Here is a 21,266-nt window from a genome sequence, read left to right on the forward strand (position 1 = left end):
GCCACGCTAATAGGTGACCCATTTATCTGGGGGCCAGGGCTGCAGGGCTGGCCTGCACTGCCCACCCCACCATTTATCTATCACTCCAGTAACACAGATACCAGGCAGCAGGGCAGGCTTTTAAAGGTGCGTTTACAGCGAGATGCCTTTGAAGCTTATCTCCCACCCCTCCCAGCTCAGGGATAAAAGGCCCGAGAGCTGCCTCACCCCTGGGGTGGGGCATTGTACCCCCATCTGGCCCAGGAAGCAGGCATGGGGGGCCATAGGGAGCCCTCTTGGTCCCCCTCCCCAAGCCCAGCAGCCCCAGCCCCTCAGGTGCAGGTGGGGGTGGCTGCTGGGGCTGGGAGGTCACACACACACTTGGGCCCTCATTCCGCAGCTGTATAATGGGGCGATGGAGCAGCCCCCAAACTGAAACCTGGCCACGGTTTACCAACAACGTGTTGAGGGCTTGCTGTCTCATTCCGAGACGCTTCCTGTGAACCTGGACACCGGTGCCTGGGTGTCCGTCACATCCCCCAGCTCCTGACTGATCAGGATTCAACAGACATTGGCTGAAGGAATGAACAGGTGAGTGGTACCAGGACAGGACCCCCTTTCATCCTCATCAGCCCTGCAAGGGACAAGTAAACTGAGGCTCGGACAGTGCCCTCTATGTGCCCGATTCTCACAGCCAAAGGTCCCCCAAATGTGTGAGTCACGTTCATGGCCATCCATGTGCCCAGAGCCTGGACAGGGCCTGGTGGGCGGCCAGGAAATGGGTCTTGGGTGGTTGCATGAATGAACAAAGGGGGCACACAAACCCACGGTTGTAGGACACCGACCTCCAGCGACATTCGCCCTCTTCCTCTCCTAGCCTTCCCTCCTTCTCTGTCCACGGTGCAGGTGCAGTACCAGGGGGCCGACGATGTTGCCTGGAGTTCAGGGTAGGAGGGTGCTGACCTGGGGTGCCGCCTTCCCCCTGGGGACCCAGCCACAGGCACAGCCTGCACAGACACCTCTGTCCTGTATCACCAAGGCCTGGACACGGCAGGGTGGGGTCCCTGGCCAATGAGCCAGGGCAGGCCGGCGCAAAAACTGGCTCAGTCCAGGAGGGCGCTTGGCTTTGCCAAGGGAGGAACTCGAGGGCGAGCCGATGGTGTTAGACAGCAGCTTTGATTGAAGCAGCCATGCATGGCAGCCGCAGAGGGACCCCTTCTCGTGAGGCAGGTCTCCCCATAGGCAGTGAGCCCAGAGCAGAGCTCGCATTCATACCTGGAGGCTGCAAGTTCAAAATCAAGGCACCAGCTCGCTCCATGTCCAGAGAAGACCCACTTCCCGGTTCATAGACGGCACCACTCGGGTCCTCACATGGTGGAAGGGGCGAGGGACCTCCCTGGAGCCGCTTGTAGAAGGACACTGACCCCACTCCAGAGAGCTGCAGCCTCAGGACCTTGCCATCTCCCAGAGGCCCCGCCTCCTAACATCATTGCCTTGGGAGTTAGGATTTCAACGAGAATCTGGGGCAGACACAAGAAACATCCAGACCACAGCACAAAGCAGCTACACGTGTCCACGCACACATGTGCGCACACACACACACGCACACACAGGCACACACACGTAAGACATACACACACACTCGTATCCACACGCACACGCTCACACATGCACACAGTCCCCACACAGGTACACACAAAACACACTCCAGCAGCAAGCAGACCCCATTTGCAAAGGGCCCAGCCAGAAGCAGGGAGGTGGCCGGAGGAGGGGCCTCCACAAAGCTCCCAGGCCAGCCAGAGCTGGAGTGGCCCATGCTGACCACGACCTCCTCCCAAGAGCCCAGCCCTGAGTGGGAGGGAATCGTGGGGCCAGAGACGACCAGCCCTCATCCCAAGCCCAGAGCTGGGCCACCAGCCACCAGCAGGGGCCCTGCCAGGGAGCAGGAGGTCCGTCCTCCCCTCACGGCAGGGGCTGCAGGCCAGGCTCCCAGGCTTCCTCCTCTGAGCCCCGTGCATCCCTCGGGTGCCCTGGGGATCGTGGTCCCAAGGACTCGGGAACCCCCGGTCTGCTTCTGTGCAGAGCTAAGACAGGCTGAGGATGAGGCAGAGGCGGAGGTGGGGAGGAGGGAGTGGGGAGGAGTCGTGGGGAGGACACAGCGGGTGGGGCACGGGGGTTCAGGGCTGTGCCCTGCAGCCACAGCGTTGCTGTCCGGGGAACACACGTGAGACCACAGTGTAAGGCTGCTCCAGCACCTGGGCCGTGCCATCCAGGGCCAGGCCATCCCCCAGACTATTTGCCCCCCTGGGCTCCACCTGGCCAGGGTCACCCAGCCTACCTGGAGACCGGAGAAGCCCACTCACAAGCACTCACGGACCCCGGGCAGACTGCGCAGACCGGAGGCCCAGCGCGCGCCCAGTCCCCCTCCAGCAGAAGGCCTGCTTTCCCGGGCAGGGCGGGGCATGCTGGGCGGGTCGCTCCCATAGCAGCTGCTGGATTTCCGTCCGCTGGGCTCTGGCAGGGACAGATCTTGAGACTATTATCCCCAATTTACAGGCAGGGAAACCGAGGCCAGAAAGGAGACTGTCGCCTGCCTATGGTCAGCCCACAGCGAGCTGAGCTGTGAACTGCAGGAGGGGCCACTCTGCACCAGAGGCCACCCTGCACCAGAGGCCACCTGTCCCAAGGTGGCAAGACAGTACGTTTACTCACTCCCGCCTGCAGCCCCTCACCTGAGCACCCCTGCAAGCCCTCCACCCTTCCCCGCCCGGGCTCTTCGTGTCCCAGGTCCCAAACTGGATTCTCAGTGCTAACCAGCTTGGCTCCTGCCGGCAGCCCAGCCTCCTCGAGGTGATTATGAGGAAACAATCCCCTCTATGTGGCTTCAGACCCAACCTGTCCGGCCACTTTCTGCGAGATGGCAGAACCCGCCTGGCGGCTCGGGGCAGTCTCTGCCTCCTTTCTGCTCCTGGCTGGGAGAATCGAAAACCCGTCAAGCGGGTTTGGCCAAAATCCTGTCTTGTTGCCTGTGCAGGTTCACACCCCGCTCACTTCTCTCTCCCCGTGGAGATCGTGGGGGGCTCCGCTCAGAGGTCGAGGGAGGTCGAGGCAGGGCCAGGAGCCATGTGAGTACCCGGGACCCCAGGGCCAGGCCACTCAAGCAGCCGGGTAGGCCGGGATCCCTGGCTGGGGCACTCACCAGGGAGGCTGGAAGCCCAGCTCGGGCTCTTGCGAGGAGAGCCGTGGGGGTTGGTGGGACTGGACGTCTTCCCTAAGGGGTGGCACAAGGCTGCTCCTGGTCCAGGGGCTTAGCAACGGAGAGAGCTCAGTGAGCGTTCCGGGCAGGAGCTGGGTGCGAAGAGGCCAGGCCTAGTCTGGCACCAGGGCCCAGGAAGTGTCTCTGGTCTGCTGAGGGGCTTGGGGCATCAGGGACAGGCTGGTGGCCTCACCCTCCACCCTGGGCCTGCCCTGCCCCGCCATCCAGGTTCACAAGAGGACAAGCGGGCGCAGCCACAGAGGTGAGGGTGGTGCAGGGGTGCAGCGTCCGCAGCTGGGCACCGAGCAGGGGACTCCTCTGCCGCTGTGTCTGTGGGGAAGCAGCCACAAAGGCGGGCCTTGCTCAACCCCCTCCCCCACGGGCCAGGCCTCAGGGAGCGAGCAGGCAGGGCAGGAGAGCAGCCCGGCCCACCTCCACCTCCGGGAGGGAGTCGGGTTGCAGGGCTGCTGTTACCTGAGCTGCAGGGACATCTCGGCTGGCTCCTCTGTGCATGTGTGCACACGAGTGCACAGGGTGGGGGGGCATGTGCGTGTGGGGTACACGAGCGCATGTGCACACACGACCTGCATGTGCAGCTGTCCCGGGGCCCCTGCGGCGGCTGTGTGCACAGCAGGGGAGGGTGGCTGTGGCAGCGCAGGCGGCTGCTCACTGGATCGTGCACCAGTGTGTGTTCCCCGAGTTAGGATGCTGCTGTCCATCCATGTGGGTGTGGGCATCACGCGTGTCACATGTCTGTCGTGGGTCCATGTGTCTGGAGGACATCAGAAACTGCCCTGGCAGAGACATGTCTCTAGACTTGCCCCCGCCCCCACCCTGAACTGGCCTGGGGAGTCACCAGGAGGCCCTGGCTGTGTCCTGGCTGTGTCCTTGCACGCTGGTGACTGTGGACAGATGACACCTCTGAGCCTCAGCTCCATCTACAAAGTGAGGGTTGCCGAAGCCATTCCATGGGCGAGTGTGAGGCAGCTCCACCCCCAGGCTGGCCCTGACTGCCTGTCCCTGATCTGGCCCTGGGGCACCAGGTGCCCTGACAGCCCCCATGAGCCCGGGTCAGGACTCACCACTAACATCTGTTCTACAGTCAGAAACTGAGGCACGGCCAGACAAGCGACCTGGCCGAAGTCTCCATGGGAGAGGCTTTGCCCATTACCGCAGAGGGTAGGAGGAGACTCTGCGGCCAATCCAGTCCAAATCTTGCTCCACCTGCTCATCTCTGATCTGCTTCAAGCCTCAGTGTCCAAACTTGTAGAATGAGACAATCAGTACTTCCTCTGAGGCCAGGTGGGCCCCGACCACATGCGTGTGCCCAGCCTAGCTAATGCAGTGGGTGCTCCACGGGGGCAGCCAGGAGGTGGACGGGGGCAGGGGAATCCCTTGGGGAGAAGTGGGTCAAGGTACAGAGGGCACCGCTCTGAGCTTGGCTGCCTCAGCAAAACTGCAGATGGTTTCAGTGCCCATGCAAGTGGGAAAAAGCCTGGGCGTGGTGCTTGGCACAGAGCAGCATGTGATCAACAGCAGCCACTGCCACTGCCACTGCTACTGCCACTGCCACTGCTACTGCTGCGCCCGTCACCATTGCTCCTGGATAGGTGGGCAGTCAGTCAGATGGACACACAGACAGCCTAGGCCTCAGAGACAGAGGGTACCAGTGTCCAGCTCCGCACTCCTGCCCCAAAGGGCCTGCTGGGGGGCAGTGGCTGGGGTGAAGAGCAGCCGGCCCGGCAGATATCCTTGGAGCACTGGTGCCCAGGCAGCTTCTGTGGTTGAGTGCCCTGGGAGAGGCGGGGAGCCCGGTGATGCCCTGGATGCCGCCTGCTCAGACGCAGAGATGCTCAGGGGCCCGGCCTCCCAAAGGACAGGGCAAGAACAGGCATCACTGCGGGTTTTGCCACTTGGCCGGACAATGCCCAGTCCTGCCGGGGCCACGGCTGGGCCTGTGATTCCCTGGCCTGTGTGTGGGAGGCAGGTGGCATCTCTCCTGGGCGCAGCCACAGAGATGCCGTGAGCCCAGTGGAGTCCATAGTGAGCGGCCGTCCGAGGATGCGTGTCGTCACTGTCAGCAGCCGGACCTCCGCCCTGCGTGTGGGGAGGGCTGCTTCCTCCTGCACAAGGCCTTTGTGGCAATGGGATTTGACCTTGTCCAAGCGCAGAGTGTCCTGCTGTTAGCACTGCTGGACACCCGGGGTCCCACATGAGGGAGGCACAGGTGAACTCGGGGTCTCCCTCTGCTGCTCACTGAGCACCCCCGTCTACGGAGCTCCTGGGCGCACAGGCACCACCTGTAAGGAGCTTCTAAGCAGCCTGATACAGGGGTGGGGTGCCTTCACTCCCAGGTGAGGAGACAGGCTCAGAGAGGAAAAGCAACTTGCCCAAGGTGGCATAGAGACCAGAGACAGGTCCGAGAGCCCCACCAGGGCTGTCGACTGGGAAGCCCACACCTTTACCCTCTGCCCAGACTGACTCTCCAGCCAGCACCCTTCAGGAATGCGACCCCTGCCCCACCCCAGCCAGCTCAGCGGGCGGTGGGGGGTGTACCCTCTGTGCTGGGGCTCTGAGAACCCGTGAGGCTGGATTAACAACAGCAAACCTCTGCCCGCTCTGAGTGGCCACTCCAGATGGCCCTAGGAGGGTGGGTGGAGACCCTAGGAGGGCAGGTGGGGGCTCTGGGGACTTCAGAGGGAGGTGGGAGTCCTGAGGGACAGGCAGGGCCCACAGTGCATGTCCACTCCCTGGGTGAGGACATGAGGTGGAAGGTGGTCTGCCAGCCTAATTAGGCTCCCCATGGAGGGCTCTCCTGGGTCCTGGCTGGGGGATAAGAGGCACCAGTTTATTGGATGGGCTCTGTTCCATACTGGTGAGAGCAGCACGTCGCCTCTTGGTTTTAAGGAGCAGTCCCTGGAAGGCAAAGGTGCTGGCACCAGTAGCACCTCACCGCAGGAGGCGGAGGTGCAGACCTGGGCTAGCCAAAGCCCAGCCCGGCTCTCACTAGCTTTGACTGTGGGCAAGACCCTACCTCTGGATCATGTTCTCAGTGGCAAATGGAGCAGAGGGCAAGGCATGGTGGGGTGAGGGTGGTGTCGAGGGGGACAGCCATGCACCCCTCACACCTATCCCTCCCATGGCCCAGCTGTGAGCCGCAGGTGGGACAGCGGCTCACTAGCCTGCCCTCCCTTTCCCTCACTCCTTCCAGGGGGCTCAGCACCTGCAGAGACCCTCCAGCCTGGACTCCCAGAGTGGGAGGGCTGGGAGTGGGAGGAGTGGCTGAGGGTTACCCTGGACCAGAGCCCAGCTGTCTCACCCCAGCCCTGTGAAGCCCCCCAAGAGTCTCAGCCCAGCCCCTCCCCACCTCGGCAGGCTTGCTCCCCCATCACAGTCCCACTGCAGCCCCCACCCAGGCCTGGAGGAGACCCTCCCTCCGAGTTCCCCCGGCCTCAGCACCTCTAGCTGCCCTTGGCAAGCCCAACAAACCCCAAGAAGGCTGACTCGGGAAGAAAAAGTCAGCCCCACTGACTCCCCTGCTCACCCCCGGCACAAGGCTTCGGGCGCAGGTCTGGGTGAATTTCTACCATCCCGGTTCATTTCTTCTCCCCAAAAGCATCAGGGCTTGCAACTTCCCTCCATCTCCCATCCCTTCCCCGGAGTTCTCCAGCACTCTAGGAGGGTAGAAGCTGGGACTGGGGCTGTCCCAGAGGCGCCGGAGCCTGGGAGACTGATCCTGGCCACTTTGCATCTCTGTCACCTGCTCACCCTGAGGGAAGTCCCCCCAGCCCCAGGCACTGTCACTCACCGGGCCCAGTGACCTTGCCCAGGCCCACCCCAACTCTGGGCCTCTGGGAAACAAGGGTCCCCAGCAGGATGCACCCTACAGCGATTCCAGACGCCCACCAGCCCTGCTCCGGGCATGTGTCTGGGCCGTTCCCTGCCCAGTGGGATGGGGACTCTTTCTGTAGTCCTTTGGGGGCCTTGAGAGTGGCAGCCACGCGGGGCCTGCAGGTGGTTTGGGGCACAGAAAGGATCCTGTGAGTGGGAAGCACAGCAGAGGCACAGTCCCGGCTCTGTAGCACGGTGACCTCACTGGGAAGGAAGCCCACCTCTCCTGTGCAGACCTCTCCCAGGCCCACAGGTACCATGGGCTCCCTCGGGCGGCTCCTTTATGGGCGTCGACCCAGCCCACATGGCAGGTGCTGGGGGCCAGGGAAGAGCAGCCTGTTGGGCGGGTCCGGGTGGAATTTCAGGAACTGCAGCTCAGCCCCCTCCTGGCCCTCCTCAGCTGCTTGAGCCTAGGGAGGCCCGGCTCTGACATCTTCCTCCCGGGGGCCCCTTGGCCAGGAAAAGCCAGTGCAGCTGGGTGCACCAGAGCCATGGGGAAGATGCCCCAGTCCACACAGGCAGAGCACGCAGGACCCACAGCCCCAGGAGCCAGGCACAACCCAGATCCCACTTCCCACTGGGTGACTGAGACGGGAGGTTTGAGCTGTTTGAGCCTCAGTTTCCCATCTGGAGCGGGGTCTTCGTGGTGTGGTCAAGATTCCATGGGCTGTCGGGAAGGTCTCAGTGTGTATTGAGTTTGGGAAACAGGGGTCAGAACCACTGATGCTGGCCACGTGACCTACTTCCGGCAGGCTCCATGCTGTCCCCACCTCTGGAGCTCAACGTCCTGTTGGCCCCCTTCACCGGCAAAGACATCCCTCCCAGGGAGCTCTGGCTCCCTCCCAGCCTCCCACCAGGAAAGCTCCAAGTCTTCCTGGTCCCAGGATCCCTCACCCACCCAACACAGAGCTGCCAACTGTCACCCCCACTCCCTCCGAGGGTGGCTGAGGTCCCAAAGCTCAGGCGGGTCTGTGGACTGAGTCTCTGGAGTCCAGCATCCTGATGCTCCGCCTTCCATGCAACCCCACCAGCCCTGTCAGGGGCCCCTGGGGACGCTGTGGCCACCCCCAAACAGGGGCCACATTCTGTCCCACACCCCTCGCTGCCCCACCAGGCTCAGCACTAACACGCTTGACCACAGGTGCAAGGGCTCGGCGGGAATTAGGAGAGTCTCCTTCCAAGGGGCTCCAGTCACCATCCCCACCCCAGGCCCCGTGACTTCTCTCGGGGTCCCAAGGCCTGCCACCCTGAGTCACAGGCACCCCCAGCCTCAGCCCCAAAGACACCCACCACCCAACTTCCAGGGCCCCAGGGCAAGTGCCTCTTTCTGTGTTCAATGCACCCTCAAGTCTCTCGGGTGGTTTGGCCACGCTGGGATGGGCGTGGGGCCGGGTGGCCGCCACACTGGGGTGGGCATGGGGCTGGGTGGCCGCCATTCCACCCATCATGGGATGGGGTTTGGGGGTCCCGTTTGGGACGGTTCTGTAGAATGCTGCTGCGGAGAGGACCCTCATGTGGGCGTCTGCAGGCTGACCTTTGAAAACCCAGATGCAACCGTGGCTGCTCCCCTCTGTGGTCCACTTGGGCTGGGCTGGCCGTTGCGAGGCCTTGGGTATGGCCTCCAGCCACAAGCCCAAAGTTGGATTTTGAGCAGAGTAGTGCGCATCTGAGCAGAGACCAGAGCTTCCCAGGGATGGTCACCCTGGAGAGTGGTTCTGGAGGAGATGCGGGGAGGCAGGGGGTTCAGGGGAGTTTGAGGGGGAGGCCAGGCAGGGAGGAGGCCGACACAGTTGTTCAGGTGATGCACCAGTGGTTCCACGGTAGGTTGGGCGTGCACACACACAGCACACACACACAGGGCAAAAACACATGCACACCAGCTCGGGCGTGAACACACAGCACACACACACATGCACACTGGCTCAGGCATGCACACACATAGCATGCACGCATGCACACTCGTTCGGGTGTGCACACACGGTACACATACATGCACACTGGCTATCATACACACACACATGCACACTCATTCGGGCGTGCACACACATGCACACTTGCATCCAGAACATGTCAAGGCACTGAGGTGCCAGGAGTAGGTAGTGGCTCCTACCCCTTCCTGGAACCCTCCAGCCTCTGCGTGTGGGAGCTGCTTCTGGGTAGAGGGGGCTGCTGTGGCTGTGTGTGTTTCTGTGTACCTGCAACTGCGTGTGTAGCCGTGTCTCTATGTCTGCACAGATTTGCGTCAGCACGTAACCATGTCTATGTATCTCTGTGTGTTGTGTGTGGGCATCTCTGTCTGTGTACATATGTGTTGTGTGTGTGTGTCTGTAGGTGTGTGCATGTGTGTTGCGTGTATACATGCTTTGTGTGTGTGCATGTCTGTCGGTGCATGTGTGCTGTGTGTGTACATGCTCTGTGTGTCTTTTGCATGTGTGTGCATGTGTGTTGTGTGTACATGCTATCTGTGTGTGTATGTGTGTGTGTGTGCCTATGTGACAAGATTGAAGCTGCCACAGCATTGGAGGCGGGCAGAGATCCCAGGAGGGAACTGAATACAAGGGCTCCGGTGAAAGGGAAGGAGCCGCTGTGACCGTAGTGTTGGGGCTGGAGTGTGTACAGTGGCATGGTCAGGTCTGAGGGGCTCTTGCCGGTGAGGTCTGACTCCCAGCGTCACATCTGGACAGGTGCCACTGGCACCATCCAGCTCTCACCAGGCTTCCCTGTCCCTCCATTGAGGTCCAGGGGCAGGGCTTATGTGGGGACAGGCCAGGCACTGATGGGCTGGATACCTGGGGAGAACGGGGCGGCTCAGAGGGGCCGGCACTCACCCCTAGATGCCCCCTGGCCCCTCCATCCCCTCCCGCACAGCAGCCAGCACCCTGCCCTCTGGCTCCCGTCCACATATGTGTGGGAGGAAGCCACACAATGTACTATCTGCGCCTGCCCGTGGGGTTCCGGAGCCTCCAGCCCACCTCCCATGAGTGGCCCTACCCCATGACGTGGGGTCTGCTCCACATAGACGCAAGGAGTCCCAATCCTCTCCTGGACTCCACAGCCCACAAGCGCTTCCTGAGCAGATCCTGTCCCCTCTTCCTCCTCTTCAGGATGGACACAGAGGGGCTGTAGAGGCTGCAAGCATCTCCACAACCCCCGTGCAGAGGGGCCCGGGCCAGGGCCACAGGGAGCCATGGAGAGCTTCACGGAGTCACTGAACAGGCTGAAGGAGATCCACGAGAAGGAAGTCCTGGGTGAGGGGCCAGGGACAGATGCCGGGCTAGGGAGGGGTCTCCACAGCCCTCACCTAAGGGCCGGGGCAGGCCAGGGTGCACCCATGATCACCTCCAATTCCCAACAAGTCAGGGGACGGACCCTGTCTTTTCAGCCCAGGCAGGGGAGTCCTGACCCAAGTCCTGACCCAAGTCCTGACCCAGAGCGACAAAGTGGACAGACGCCCTGCCTGGGCCCCGCAAGTGCTGACCTCAAGCTGGGATGTCCTCGAGCCACTCCCAGAGTGTGGCCCCAAGGGGGAGGGGCACTTTCAAGGGTTGCCACCAATACCTCATGGCCACCTGCCACCCGCAGGCTGCATGCTGCCCATGCTTTGTTCGCCCATGGGGCTGGCCATGTGGCAGAAAGAAGAGCCCACTCTGGCCGGCCTGCTGAGCTCACCACAGCAGAGACAGCCACTTCCAGAAACAGGAGCTTATGGCTCTCTGGACCCATGCAGAACATGTCAAGGCACTGAGATGCAACTCTTCTCTTCCTTCTAGGATACACCCTAGGCCCCACCCCTGTCCACTTCCCCCACCAGGGACAGGACCGAAGCCCCCCCACCACCCCCAGTCCAGTCCCAGAGCCAGCACCTTCCCCTGGTCCTTCCACTGAGCACCCGTGCCCACCTGGAGGTCCAAGGACCTGGCTGTCTCCCAGGCAACCCAGAGAGGTGGGGCTGCTGGGGTTAGCCAGGCCCAGGCTGGATCCCAAGATATGGCAAGGAGGAGGTCTGATGGGGTCTGCCCCAAAAGCTCATCTTATTTCAACACTAGCTATGACACACACACACACACACACACACACACACACACACACACACAATGGCCCTCTGGTCCCTCTGCCTTTCACAGGTGGCTGGTCACTTGCGGCACTGGGGTCCCTGCTCACCCCCAGACACCCCCAGAGAGATGCCAGAGGCAGAGACCCCAGGGGAAGCGACAGATACTGGGCCAAGACCACCAAGGCTCAGGCAGCCCTGGGCCTAGGCACAGACAGGGACCCGCCTGGCAGGGCTCCCCCAGGGGGTGCAGGGGACGAGAGTGCCACATTGCAGCTCTGCCCAGACCCCGTGGTAGGGAGGCTGCAGGAAAAGCAGCAGCTGGGCCTGACTGCCCCCACTTGCCCCTCTGCTCACTCCCCCAGGCCTGCAGAACAAGCTTCTGGAACTGAACTCAGAGAGGTGCCGGTGAGTCAGGCCAAGCAGGGCCCCTCTCCGCAGGGCCACACTGGCCATTTCATCCCCCATCCTATGGTGCAGAGGGGAAACTGAGGCTCAGTGTGGAGGCAGGGGGGAGTCACTCGTCCAAGGTCACATGGTGAGCAGGACTTGAACCCAGGTGCGTTGGCCTCCCAGGGGCGGGGCAAGCCCTTTACTCAGGGTGTCTCCCACCCCAGGATCATGATCAGAATATCAACAGTACGTTCGTGGTGAGCTGGGGTCGTGTCTGGTCATACGCTGGCAGGCAGGCAGGCTCCCTGCGTTCCGGGCTTATAGACCTGGCTGTTGCTCTGCCTGCACCATGGCGCTAAAGTGGTGCGTGGACAAGACAGACGTCACAGAGGGGCGTGCAGATGATTGGGGGGGTGCCGGGTTAGGCGTTGCCCCACAGGGCCCACTTCAAGGGCAAGTCCCCACAGTGAGGGGCACTGAGCAGGATCCAGCCCCAGACCAAGGCTGCAGGTGCCAAATGGCACTGGCCCCCCAGGCTGGGTGGTGGGGACAGCGTGTGTCTTCCTGGATGGAACAGGACCCCACCTTAGCTGTTTCCGGCCACAGGGACGCCCAGAGGATCGAGGAGCTCTTTGCCAAGAACCACCAGCTCCGGGAACAGCAGAAGACACTGAAGGAGAACCTTCGGGTGCTGGAAAACAGGTGGGCCTGGGAGGACACCTCGCAGCACGGCCAGGACCGGTGGGCTCAGGGGAGGGGGAGATGACAGGGCTCCTCGGAGAACAAGTTTGGGAAAGTGCAGGACAAACTGAACCAGGAAGGTTTCTCCACTGCAGGACATCTCAGAGCCTTAAGTAAACTGCATTTTCAAGATTTCTCCCCAAACTCAGTGAAACATGGGACCCCTAGCCCACGGGGTGGGAAGAGGCCTGGGGCTGTACGGAATAGTTTGGGAAGGGCAGGGGCACTTCCGGGCAGTGGGGTGGTGGGTCCCAGGCCCTCTGGCTTCCATGCCATCCCTCAGACTCCCTGTGTCCCCATCCCTGCAGGCTGCGGGCCGGCCTGTGCGACCGCTGCTTGGTCACCCAGGAGCTGGCCAGGAAGCGGCAGCAGGAGTTTCAGAGCTCCCACCTGCAGAACCTACAGCACATCTTCATCCTCAGTGAGCCCCACCCGCCAGACAGCCGGGGTCCTCTCCCACGGGGCCAGGCGACCCCAGGGCCTGTTCAGTCCATGTGGGGGTGTGGGGAAAGGAGGCAGGGCGATCGGCCCCACACCACTGGGGGAACCTCACAACCCAATCTACAGACACACACACAGCCCCCAGCTGGCGCTGGTGTGGCCCTCCCTCAACACAGCCTCCCTCCCCTGCGCTGGGGGCATCCCTGCCCCCACAGGGCGTGACCTTTTTCCTGTGATGCGGAAGGTCCTGCAGTCCTGAGGCCCCGTGGCCCTCCTGATGACCAAGGGCGAGCCCCCTTCCCTCGAGGCCGGCGCGGCTCATTCAGCGGCATCCAATCAGCCACGCACGCAGCAGCATCCACGGCGCACCTGCTGCCTGCCAGGCCCTGGGCTACGTGCTGGGGGCACTGCTGAGGGGCTTCCCTGGTGCTGTGATGACCCCACACCAGCCCCTGTCCCCCCCAACCCCTGCCTGCTTTGCTAACCAGTGCCTTTTGCAGCCAACGAGATGAACGGGCTGAAGGAAGAGAACGAGACCTTGAAGGAGGAGGTGAAGCGGCTTCGGGGCCTGGGGTGAGTGAGAAGGAGTCCCAGGGCTCAGACACCCCATTCCCCAGCAGCCCCTGAGCAGTACTCGGCACACGTCCCTGGGGGAACCACCCATGGGGGGCTCTCAGGCAGTGTCGGGACCGCTGCGTCCCCTGGGGTCACCCAGGAGTGGGCCCGGCTTTTCTGATCCTCTCTTGGGATGTTACTCTCCCTCACCCTCCCTGTCTTTCCCTCCCCTCCAGAGATAGGCCCAAGCCCCCGGCCAAGGAGGGCACCTCAGACCCCCCCTCACCCCTGCTGCTCCCCTCCCCTGGTGGCTGGAAGGCCATCACAGAGAAGCCACCAGGAGGCCATGAGGAGGCTGAGGAAGACCACCAGGGAGCGGGCCTACAGGGAGAAGGTACTGTGGGGACCGGGTGAGGCTGAGAGGCTGGGCCCCTGCAGGACCAGGGATCCTCCCACTGGGGCTGAGCCGCCGCCCCTCTGGGCACCTCCCAAGCTCCCACCCCTGGCTTCTCCTCCCACAGAAAAGCCAGCAGGGCACAGGGCATCTCCAGTGGCCAAAATCTCACCAGGGGCCACCCTGCCTGAGTCGTGGGCCCCAGACATGGTAAGTGCAGGGACCTGGAGCCCACCATGCGCAGCTGGGCCAGTGCAGGCAGGAGGCTGGAGGCAGCTGCACCTGCAGTATGCCAGCCTCTCATGCACCTCACCCCGAATGTGCCCCTCCTTCGTCCCAGGCAGGAGCCACTGCGCTCCATTTGGTGTGGGTGGGGGCGCAGCCCTGAGTGGGTGGGTCTGGCAGTGAGCAGGGGCAGAGTGGGAGCAGCCCAGGGCAGGCGGCAGAGGCCACAGCAGAGGTCACACATGCCCCTGCCCAGGCTGACCCACCCATCCTCACAGAGCCCCCAGCGCATCTCCAACCAGCTGCACGGGACCATCGCCGTGGTACGGCCTGGGTCCCAGGCTTGCCCTGCTGACCGTGGCCCCACCAATGGGACGCCCCCACCACTGCCCGCCAGGAGCAGCCCACCCAGTCCAGCGTATGAGCGCGGCCTCTCTCTGGACAGGTGCCCGCCTGCCCCACCCCTATCCAGAGCAGCCTCAGACAAGCTCCTCTCTCACCCTGGTCCCAGGGCAGTCCCTCTGATTATCCCTCACAGCCCCTGACCTTCTCTGGCTTGACTTTTTCTGGGCACCCAGCCTGGAGCAAAGTTCCCAGGTGGACAACTCCGGAGTGGCCAGGTGTGGGGCGTGGGGGCAGGGGACGGGGACATTGTGTGAGAACAAGTAGGGTGTGGAGGGTGGGCAGGTGGCTAGGACCCTCTAGGTGAGGAGCAGGGGCCTGATGTCTCCGCCAAAAAGACACGGAGGCCTCGGCATCTGGCCCTGCCTTGGAGCCCAGATCACAGGCCACCTCTAGCCAGGTCCACACAGCATGGCCTCCAGAGCTGGGGGCTGAGCCTCCCCTCCCTCCACTGCCTGCCATGGGACCCATGCAGCTTGCTCCACCTCTCTGGACCTCAGTTTCCTCACCTGTGGAGTGGGTGCCTGTCGTCTCCTCCTCTCAGGGCTCACTGGGACGGTCACAGCTCAACGTAGCCATGGTCATTGGGCTTCTCCTCCCTCACAGCTTCCTGCGGGCCTCCCGGCCCTCTGCCATGACCCATGAGACCCTGAAGCACTCCCCGAAGATGGACCGGCTCTGCCTCCTAAACCGCCCCCTCTCCCTGCACCTTCGGAGCCCCCGCAGCAGCCCCCTGGCCCCTGCTGCAGCCCCCCGTGACCCCCGGCTCCAGGACCTGAAGGCCGGAGAAGCAGAGGCCTGGGAGGAGCCTATAGAACTGCTGGGGCTGCCCAATGCCCTGGCGGGCATGCAGGACCTTCGCCTGGAGGGGGCACTACACCTGCTCCTGGCCCAGCAGCAGCTGCGGGCTCGGGCCAGGGTAGGCAGTGTCAGGCCAAGGGGCCAGCCCACACCCAGGGAGATGCCGCCCTCCCCACCAGTCGGCTCAGACTCTGAGGGCCCTGAGAGTGAGGGGGCCAGGGCAGCTCTGGCCACAGCAGCAGGCCTGCCTGGAGGGCGGCACACACAGCCTGTAGGCCCAGGCCACGCCCAGAGGACGGAGGCTGCAGCAGCGAAGGACTGTGCCCCAGACAAGCCCCTGGACCTCTCGGAGTGGGGCCGGGCCCGGGGCCAGGACACTCCCAAGCCGGCCAGCCAGCATGGGTCACTCAGCCCTGCCACTGCCCGCACTCCCAGCCCCGAGCCACCCACCCAGTGTGGACCCCTGACTCGCAGTCCCCAGGCACTCAGCAATGGCATCAAGGGGACCAGAGCACCAGAGCAGGAGGAGGCTCGCACTCCCGTGGTGAGGAGCCCGGCCCTGGCTCAGACCCTGTCCTCAGCCTCCACATCCCCCATCCCGGGCCAGCCTCCAGCCGGACCTCAGGCTGCTCTCTTCCCTCTGCCCACCAAGTTGGTTCCCAGGGAGAAAGCAAGGCTGCCTCATCCACGCTAGAAAGGGAAAGGCGGGCCCCCCCACCAGCTGCAGCCTCAAGAGGGGTCCCACCGGCCATCCAGGGCTGAGCTGGGGGCAGGGAAGTCTCCCAAATAAACTCCAGCCACCTGCTTGCCTCCCCCCAGGACCCCTCACGCCCACTTCCAGGGTCCCAGCTCAGCCTGTCCTCTCCAGGCAGGACAGGAGATGAAGACACAGGGAGGCCTCTGCCACCTCCCCACCCACAGCTGCCTCCCCACCCACAGCTGCCTGACCTGGACGGCCACTCAGGTACAGTGAGCACCTGGGGTCAGAGTCCAGCTGGGAGGGGTTTTCCCCATGGGGAGAGAGGGTGGTGGTCAGTGACCACCGGGAAGAGGTGTCTCCAGGCCCAGCTCTGCCCTGCCGACCTGACAGGGCAACTCCAGGCTCCAGGGCTTGGCTCTTCCACCTGCAGCCACTGGAGGAAGCTGAGGGCCCGGCAGGAGCCTCTCTAACCACACTCAGTGAGGGGGAAAAGCACCTTAGCAATTAGGGTTGGCAAGCAGGCTGAGTACCCCATCACACAGCATCCAAGCCAGGGGCAGGCACCCCAGCTGATGGGGACACTGGGCCTGAGCCCAAACCCCAGTCTGCCTCCTGTCGGCAGGTGCCCTGGGGCAGGTCACTTGGCCTTCTGTGCCTCAGTTTCCCCATCTGCAGAGTTGTCTCCACCAATCCTAGTCTGGCAGGCTTGGGGGACTCCTGGGGCCACCAGCCTGGCCTGATCCTACACCCTGCTTCCTTCAGAGCCCAGCAAGGCTGAAGTGCTGAGACCAGAGTCCGACGAACTGGATGAGACAGACACCCCAGGCAGCGAGGTGGGTCCAGGCCACATACTCCGCAGGGCCAGGCCAGGAGGTGCTCCTCCTCCTGACCACACCCCCTTCTCCCCAGGCGGACCAGAGCACGACTGGGGAGGGGCCCGGGTGTATCTGCGCCCAGGAGCACGGGCAGGGTCTGTCACGGAAGAGGAAGCAGGCCTCGGAGCCCGGGGACAAAGGTACAGCCAGCATGGGGCAGGTGCAGAGAGGCGGGGCGGGGGTAGCCACAGCACCCACCTCTCCTCAGTGCCACCTCCCCTCCTGGCTGCCTGGAGAATGGTAGCCTCAGAATGATGGAGCCAAAAATGAACCTCAATCCTCCCCAAATGAACCCCACAGAGGAGGGCAGGAGCAGCCAGAGTGAGTCCTTCCTGTGTAGCCTCTGACTGTGTAGCCTGGTGTCAGGTCCTTCCAAATCTGAGCCCCAGTCTCCTCGCCTGTAAGGGGGCTGACATTAGGGATCGTAGAAGATTTCAGGGCGAGAAGGAGCCAGGGGATGGTCATTGTCCCCACCATCGTCCTGGGAGGAAGGGCGTCCTGGTGCACAGGATAAGCCACTGACATGAGGAGCAGATCCCTCTTGTCCACCTGCAGATAGGGGCAGCGCAGAGGACACAGCTCCAAGGGACATGGGGCACATTTGCTCCCCTGGGGAACTGCGGATGGCTCTCCAGTGTTTGCCAAGGGCAGTGTCCTTGGGCCCAGCTCCTCCCAGCAAGGCTGGCAGGAGCCTCGGCCCTGGTCCGAGGGTATCAGGACAACTTTTCACTTCCTGCTCTGGGCTCAATGGCAGCTCCAGCTGGGGTCCAGGAGCCCATGAGAGACTTTGAACACCTAATCATACGGCCCTGGTGTTTGTCCGGGCAGGGCCCACAGGCAGCAGGCAGGGCCCACAGGCAGCGGGCAAGGCCCACAGGCAGCAGGCAGGGCCCACAGGCAGCGGGCAGGTCCCACAGGCAGCGGGCAGGGTGGCGCTGCCACTATGTGCCACTGTTGCTGGCAGGCGGCCGCGGCCTGCATCTGCCCAGAGCGGCAGTGAAGATGAGCACGGCCCTTATTCGAGGCACTTCCTGCTGAGTGGGTGGACATGGCCCCGGGGGGTGCAGTCTGTGAGCCAGCACCCCCTTGTGCTCCTAGCTGAGCCGGGGCCAGGGACGCTGGCAGGGGTTCCTGAGAAACAGACATGGAGGTCAGTGAGAGCAGGTCCCTGCCCAGCATGGGCACAGCTCAGCGCCAAAGCCAGTGTCCTCGTGCCTGGCGCCCCGGGAGAGGGGGTGCAGCTGTGGCTGCCTGTGAGCCTCACGACCCTGCCCAGCAGGTGGGATCATCACGGTTTGGCTGGTGCAGAAATGGAGGCTGAGAGGGGAGAGGTCACTTGCCCAAGGTCACAGGTCTGGGAGCTGGGTCAGGATCCAAACGTGACCCATTTACCTCAGAGCCTGAGCTCACTGTGCCCCAGAGACGGCCTGAGCCCAGCATCTCAGCAGGATCCCCATCCCCGAACCGTCTCAGGGACCAGGCGCCCCTCCCCTGCGGCCCCAGCCCGGGGGCAGGACCGCTGAGGCCCGCAGCCAGTTTCAGGCCAGCCACTATGGCCTGGCTCCCTCCAAGGTAGCAAGGGGGCCACTGGGGTCAGCGCCGTCTTCGGGGTCACACAATGGGGAGAGTGTCCACCCTCCACCCAGTTCTCAGGGTTCACCCTCAGATCAGGCTACTCCTGCTCTGGGCACTGGTTTCTGTAGGAACAAGGGTGGCCAGTAAACTTCCCCAAGCACCCAGCTCCCCACGCCCAGAGGAGACCCAGGAGGCCCTAGGTGAGAGCCAGTGTTGCCTCAAAGGAAGGCACGCAGCTCTGGCCTGACCTCCAACCACTTCCCATAGCCTCCAAAAAGCCATCCAGAGGGAGAAAGAAACTGACAGCCACTGAGAGCCCCGGGAGCCCAAGGGACGCCAAGGACGACAGTCCCTCCCCCCACAGCAGCCCCTCGGAGGAGACCTAGCCAGCCTGCACCGAACCCACAGTGAGCCCAGGGCGGCCCTCCACCTGCCCACCAGGGCCTGGAGAGGCCACACCACCCAACCAGCAGGCAGCCCCGCACAGCCAGTGGTGGGCACATCCTGGCCCACTTCAAGAAGGGCTAAAGGACCAAGAGGGGTCTCAGGCTGGCGATTCACCCTGTCTCCACCCACCTGGGAAATGCTCTGTGGCCCCTCCCACAGCCCAGCACCTGCTCCCTGGGGGGTGTGGGGACTGGAGGCAGGATCACTCAGGCTCCAGCCCAGCCCCACCACTGCTGTGCATTGCAGCCCTTCCCACGCAGTGCCCATGCTCTGGGAGGCAACGGACCACTCGGACCCGCGCCCCTGCCCACCAAGCTCCGAGCACAGTCTTGGACGCCCCCTCGTGGGCTCCCGGCAAACAGATGTCTGGCAGTGAGGGTGGAGGGAGGCGGTGGGCGGCAGCACCCTCGCAGATGGGGTCCCCTGAGCGATGGAGAATAAACACCTGAAGAATCATGCGTGTGTCTGGCAGGGCCGAGTTCAACTGGGCCTCTACCCGCCCGGGCCCCAGGACACCCCTGACTGTGCCAGGGACTGGGAGGTCACCCCCTTTCGGGAGAGCAAAATGAAACCAGCTCCTCTGCAGAGTCCGCAGCGGGAAGGGACCACGGCGCCCTCAGGGAAGTGCCTGGCAACGGCAGCGGGCGTGTGCACCTGCCCTTCCTCACTAGTCCCTGGCCTGGTAGCCACAGGGCAGCTCGCCAGGACTCCACCGGGAGCACTCAGGGCTGTCTGCTCCTCCAGGGAGGATGGGTATCAGTCCCTCCCATCCGAGGAGCTTCAGAAACAGATTCCTGGGCCCAACCCCGGATCCACTGAACCAGGACCTTGGCGGTGGGCCTGGAGTCTGTGTTTTAAGAAGCTCCCAGGGATAATTCTCCTAAATGTGAAGTTTGAGAATTGCCCTTTCCAGGGCAGACACAATGGGCACTGACACCTCTGCTGGGCATCAGGGAGTGGTGGGCAAAGGAGCAATGGCACCAAGTCATGGCCAGTGTTGGGGGACGGGGAGGAGAGCAGGTGTCCCTGGGAGGTCAAGGCAGGTGGCACCTGCAACCCGAATGTGGGTTCTGAGGCATGAACAGGAGTGTGCTGAGTAGGCAAGGAGCTAGGATGTTCTGGGACGTTTGCTGAAACCCCAACTCTAGAAAAATGGACAAGGATCAGGCAGAAAGGAAAGGTGGGGGCCATGGAGGGGTGTCAGGTCAAGGGGGAAACTAGGAAGTCAGCCCGAGGGCCAGGCCTGCAGTCGGGGACATCCAGACAGAGCACCGCGCTTGACACCTGCTCAGAGTTCAGGCTGAGAGCCAAGGAAAATCAGGAGTAAAACTCATCAGCAGGACCCTCTGCAGCCACAGCACCAAGGTGAGCTGGGCGTTTAAAACCACGCGTCACAGGGATGGCAGGACACAGGCCAACAACTGGGCTGGGTGAAGCCTGGGCCACACTGGAGTGCGGGCCTGGCTCAGGGGCACTGCCTCCCACCTGCAGCCTGTGGCTTGTCTGCCTGTTGGCCTGAGAGGCCAGAGGGACTGAATTACCAAGAGAGAAGCCCAGGTGTGTTAAAGGTTGCTTTAATTTCTCCAGAATCACATGAAACAAAAGCCGTGTGTTCCCTATGCACCACCTGCAGGCCAGGTTGGCTTCTGGCCACCCATCGCCACCCTGGGGAGGGGAGAAGCCTGGCAGTGGGAGCCTAGCAAGGGGGTTCAGCAGACCCAGGAAGAGACCCCTTTCCTGCCTCAGCATTCCTTCTGGTCCCTCAAAGTTCAGCACAGCCAATCGCCAGGGCCTGGCGCTGCAGCCAGCGTGGACAGCTGCCTCCTGCCTCCTGACCTCCACCCTCACTTGCCCCTTTCTGTTCTCATCTGACACCAGATTCTCTGCAAGCCGCTGGTGTATGGCCCACCCACTGCTGTCAGGCCCCTCCTCCTGGTGACAGCCAGCAGGGATGGAGGGCCCACTGTGTGCCTGCCCCAGCCTCAGCACCTTACACTGTTGGTCGCACTCACTCCCCGCTCACGGGATCCCCCAGGCACATACAGTCAGCAGCCCATTCTGCGGATCCACAATCCGCAGCCGCCCCTCCGCCGTGCCACCCAGCCCCACATTCTCCCGGACAGGACAGCTGCCCACCTTCCCCTAGGCCTGGCATAGGCCTTGGAGGCCAACTTGGAAGGGCAGAGGGAAAGGAAGCGGAGGTGCTGTGTGCTGCATGAGCCCCAGTGGTGGCCTGTGAAGGCCCACAGGAGGGAGCAGGGCAGGTGGGAGGCAGGGAGGGGCCTGAAGGGCAGGGGCCCACGCTAGGGGTGGGGATGAAGACGCTGTCTTGACCGCTCACCCACTGTCTTGTTGACCATCATGCTGCCTCCCCACACACCAGGTGCTCCTAGGGCCAGCGCTGTGCCTGTCGGTCCCACCAGTTCCCCAGCACCCAGCACAGGAGAGGCTGGGCGCATGCCGGCAGGTGCGGGGGTACTGCAGTGCATTTGCAGGCTGACCACTGCATGTGTCTGGCCTCCAGCCACAGCCCGATCCCC

The 21,266-nt window shown here is 63.2% G+C and overlaps 2 protein-coding genes across 2 annotated transcripts in view; one reads left to right on the top strand and one right to left on the bottom strand.

Moving 5' to 3' along the window:
* Positions 1-21,266, bottom strand: part of OGFR (opioid growth factor receptor) — a 431,648-nt gene that overhangs the window by 402,685 nt on the left and 7,697 nt on the right. The window lies entirely within an intron of this gene.
* RBBP8NL (RBBP8 N-terminal like) lies at positions 10,240-19,184 on the top strand. The gene is made up of 13 exons (XM_050745122.1): positions 10,240-10,374; positions 11,543-11,585; positions 12,177-12,272; positions 12,620-12,732; positions 13,253-13,325; positions 13,544-13,701; positions 13,829-13,911; positions 14,205-14,371; positions 14,935-15,673; positions 15,949-16,093; positions 16,592-16,662; positions 16,739-16,844; positions 18,547-19,184. Exons 1-13 carry the CDS (start codon positions 10,314-10,316, stop codon positions 18,663-18,665), a joined length of 1,974 nt encoding a protein of 657 aa, XP_050601079.1. The 5' UTR covers positions 10,240-10,313; the 3' UTR covers positions 18,666-19,184.

The sequence above is a fragment of the Macaca thibetana genome, chromosome 10, assembly GCF_024542745.1.
Source record: "Macaca thibetana thibetana isolate TM-01 chromosome 10, ASM2454274v1, whole genome shotgun sequence".
NCBI classification, from domain to species: Eukaryota; Metazoa; Chordata; class Mammalia; order Primates; family Cercopithecidae; genus Macaca; species Macaca thibetana.

Bases quoted from the DNA above. Each gene is read 5' to 3' on its own strand.
- RBBP8NL (XM_050745122.1), top strand. From the start codon at position 10,314: ATGGAGAGCTTCACGGAGTCACTGAACAGGCTGAAGGAGATCCACGAG. The intron at 11,586-12,176 runs GTGAGTCAGGCC...TTCCGGCCACAG, and splicing joins CTGAACTCAGAGAGGTGCCG to GGACGCCCAGAGGATCGAGG. The intron at 16,094-16,591 runs GTACAGTGAGCA...TGCTTCCTTCAG, and splicing joins TGACCTGGACGGCCACTCAG to AGCCCAGCAAGGCTGAAGTG.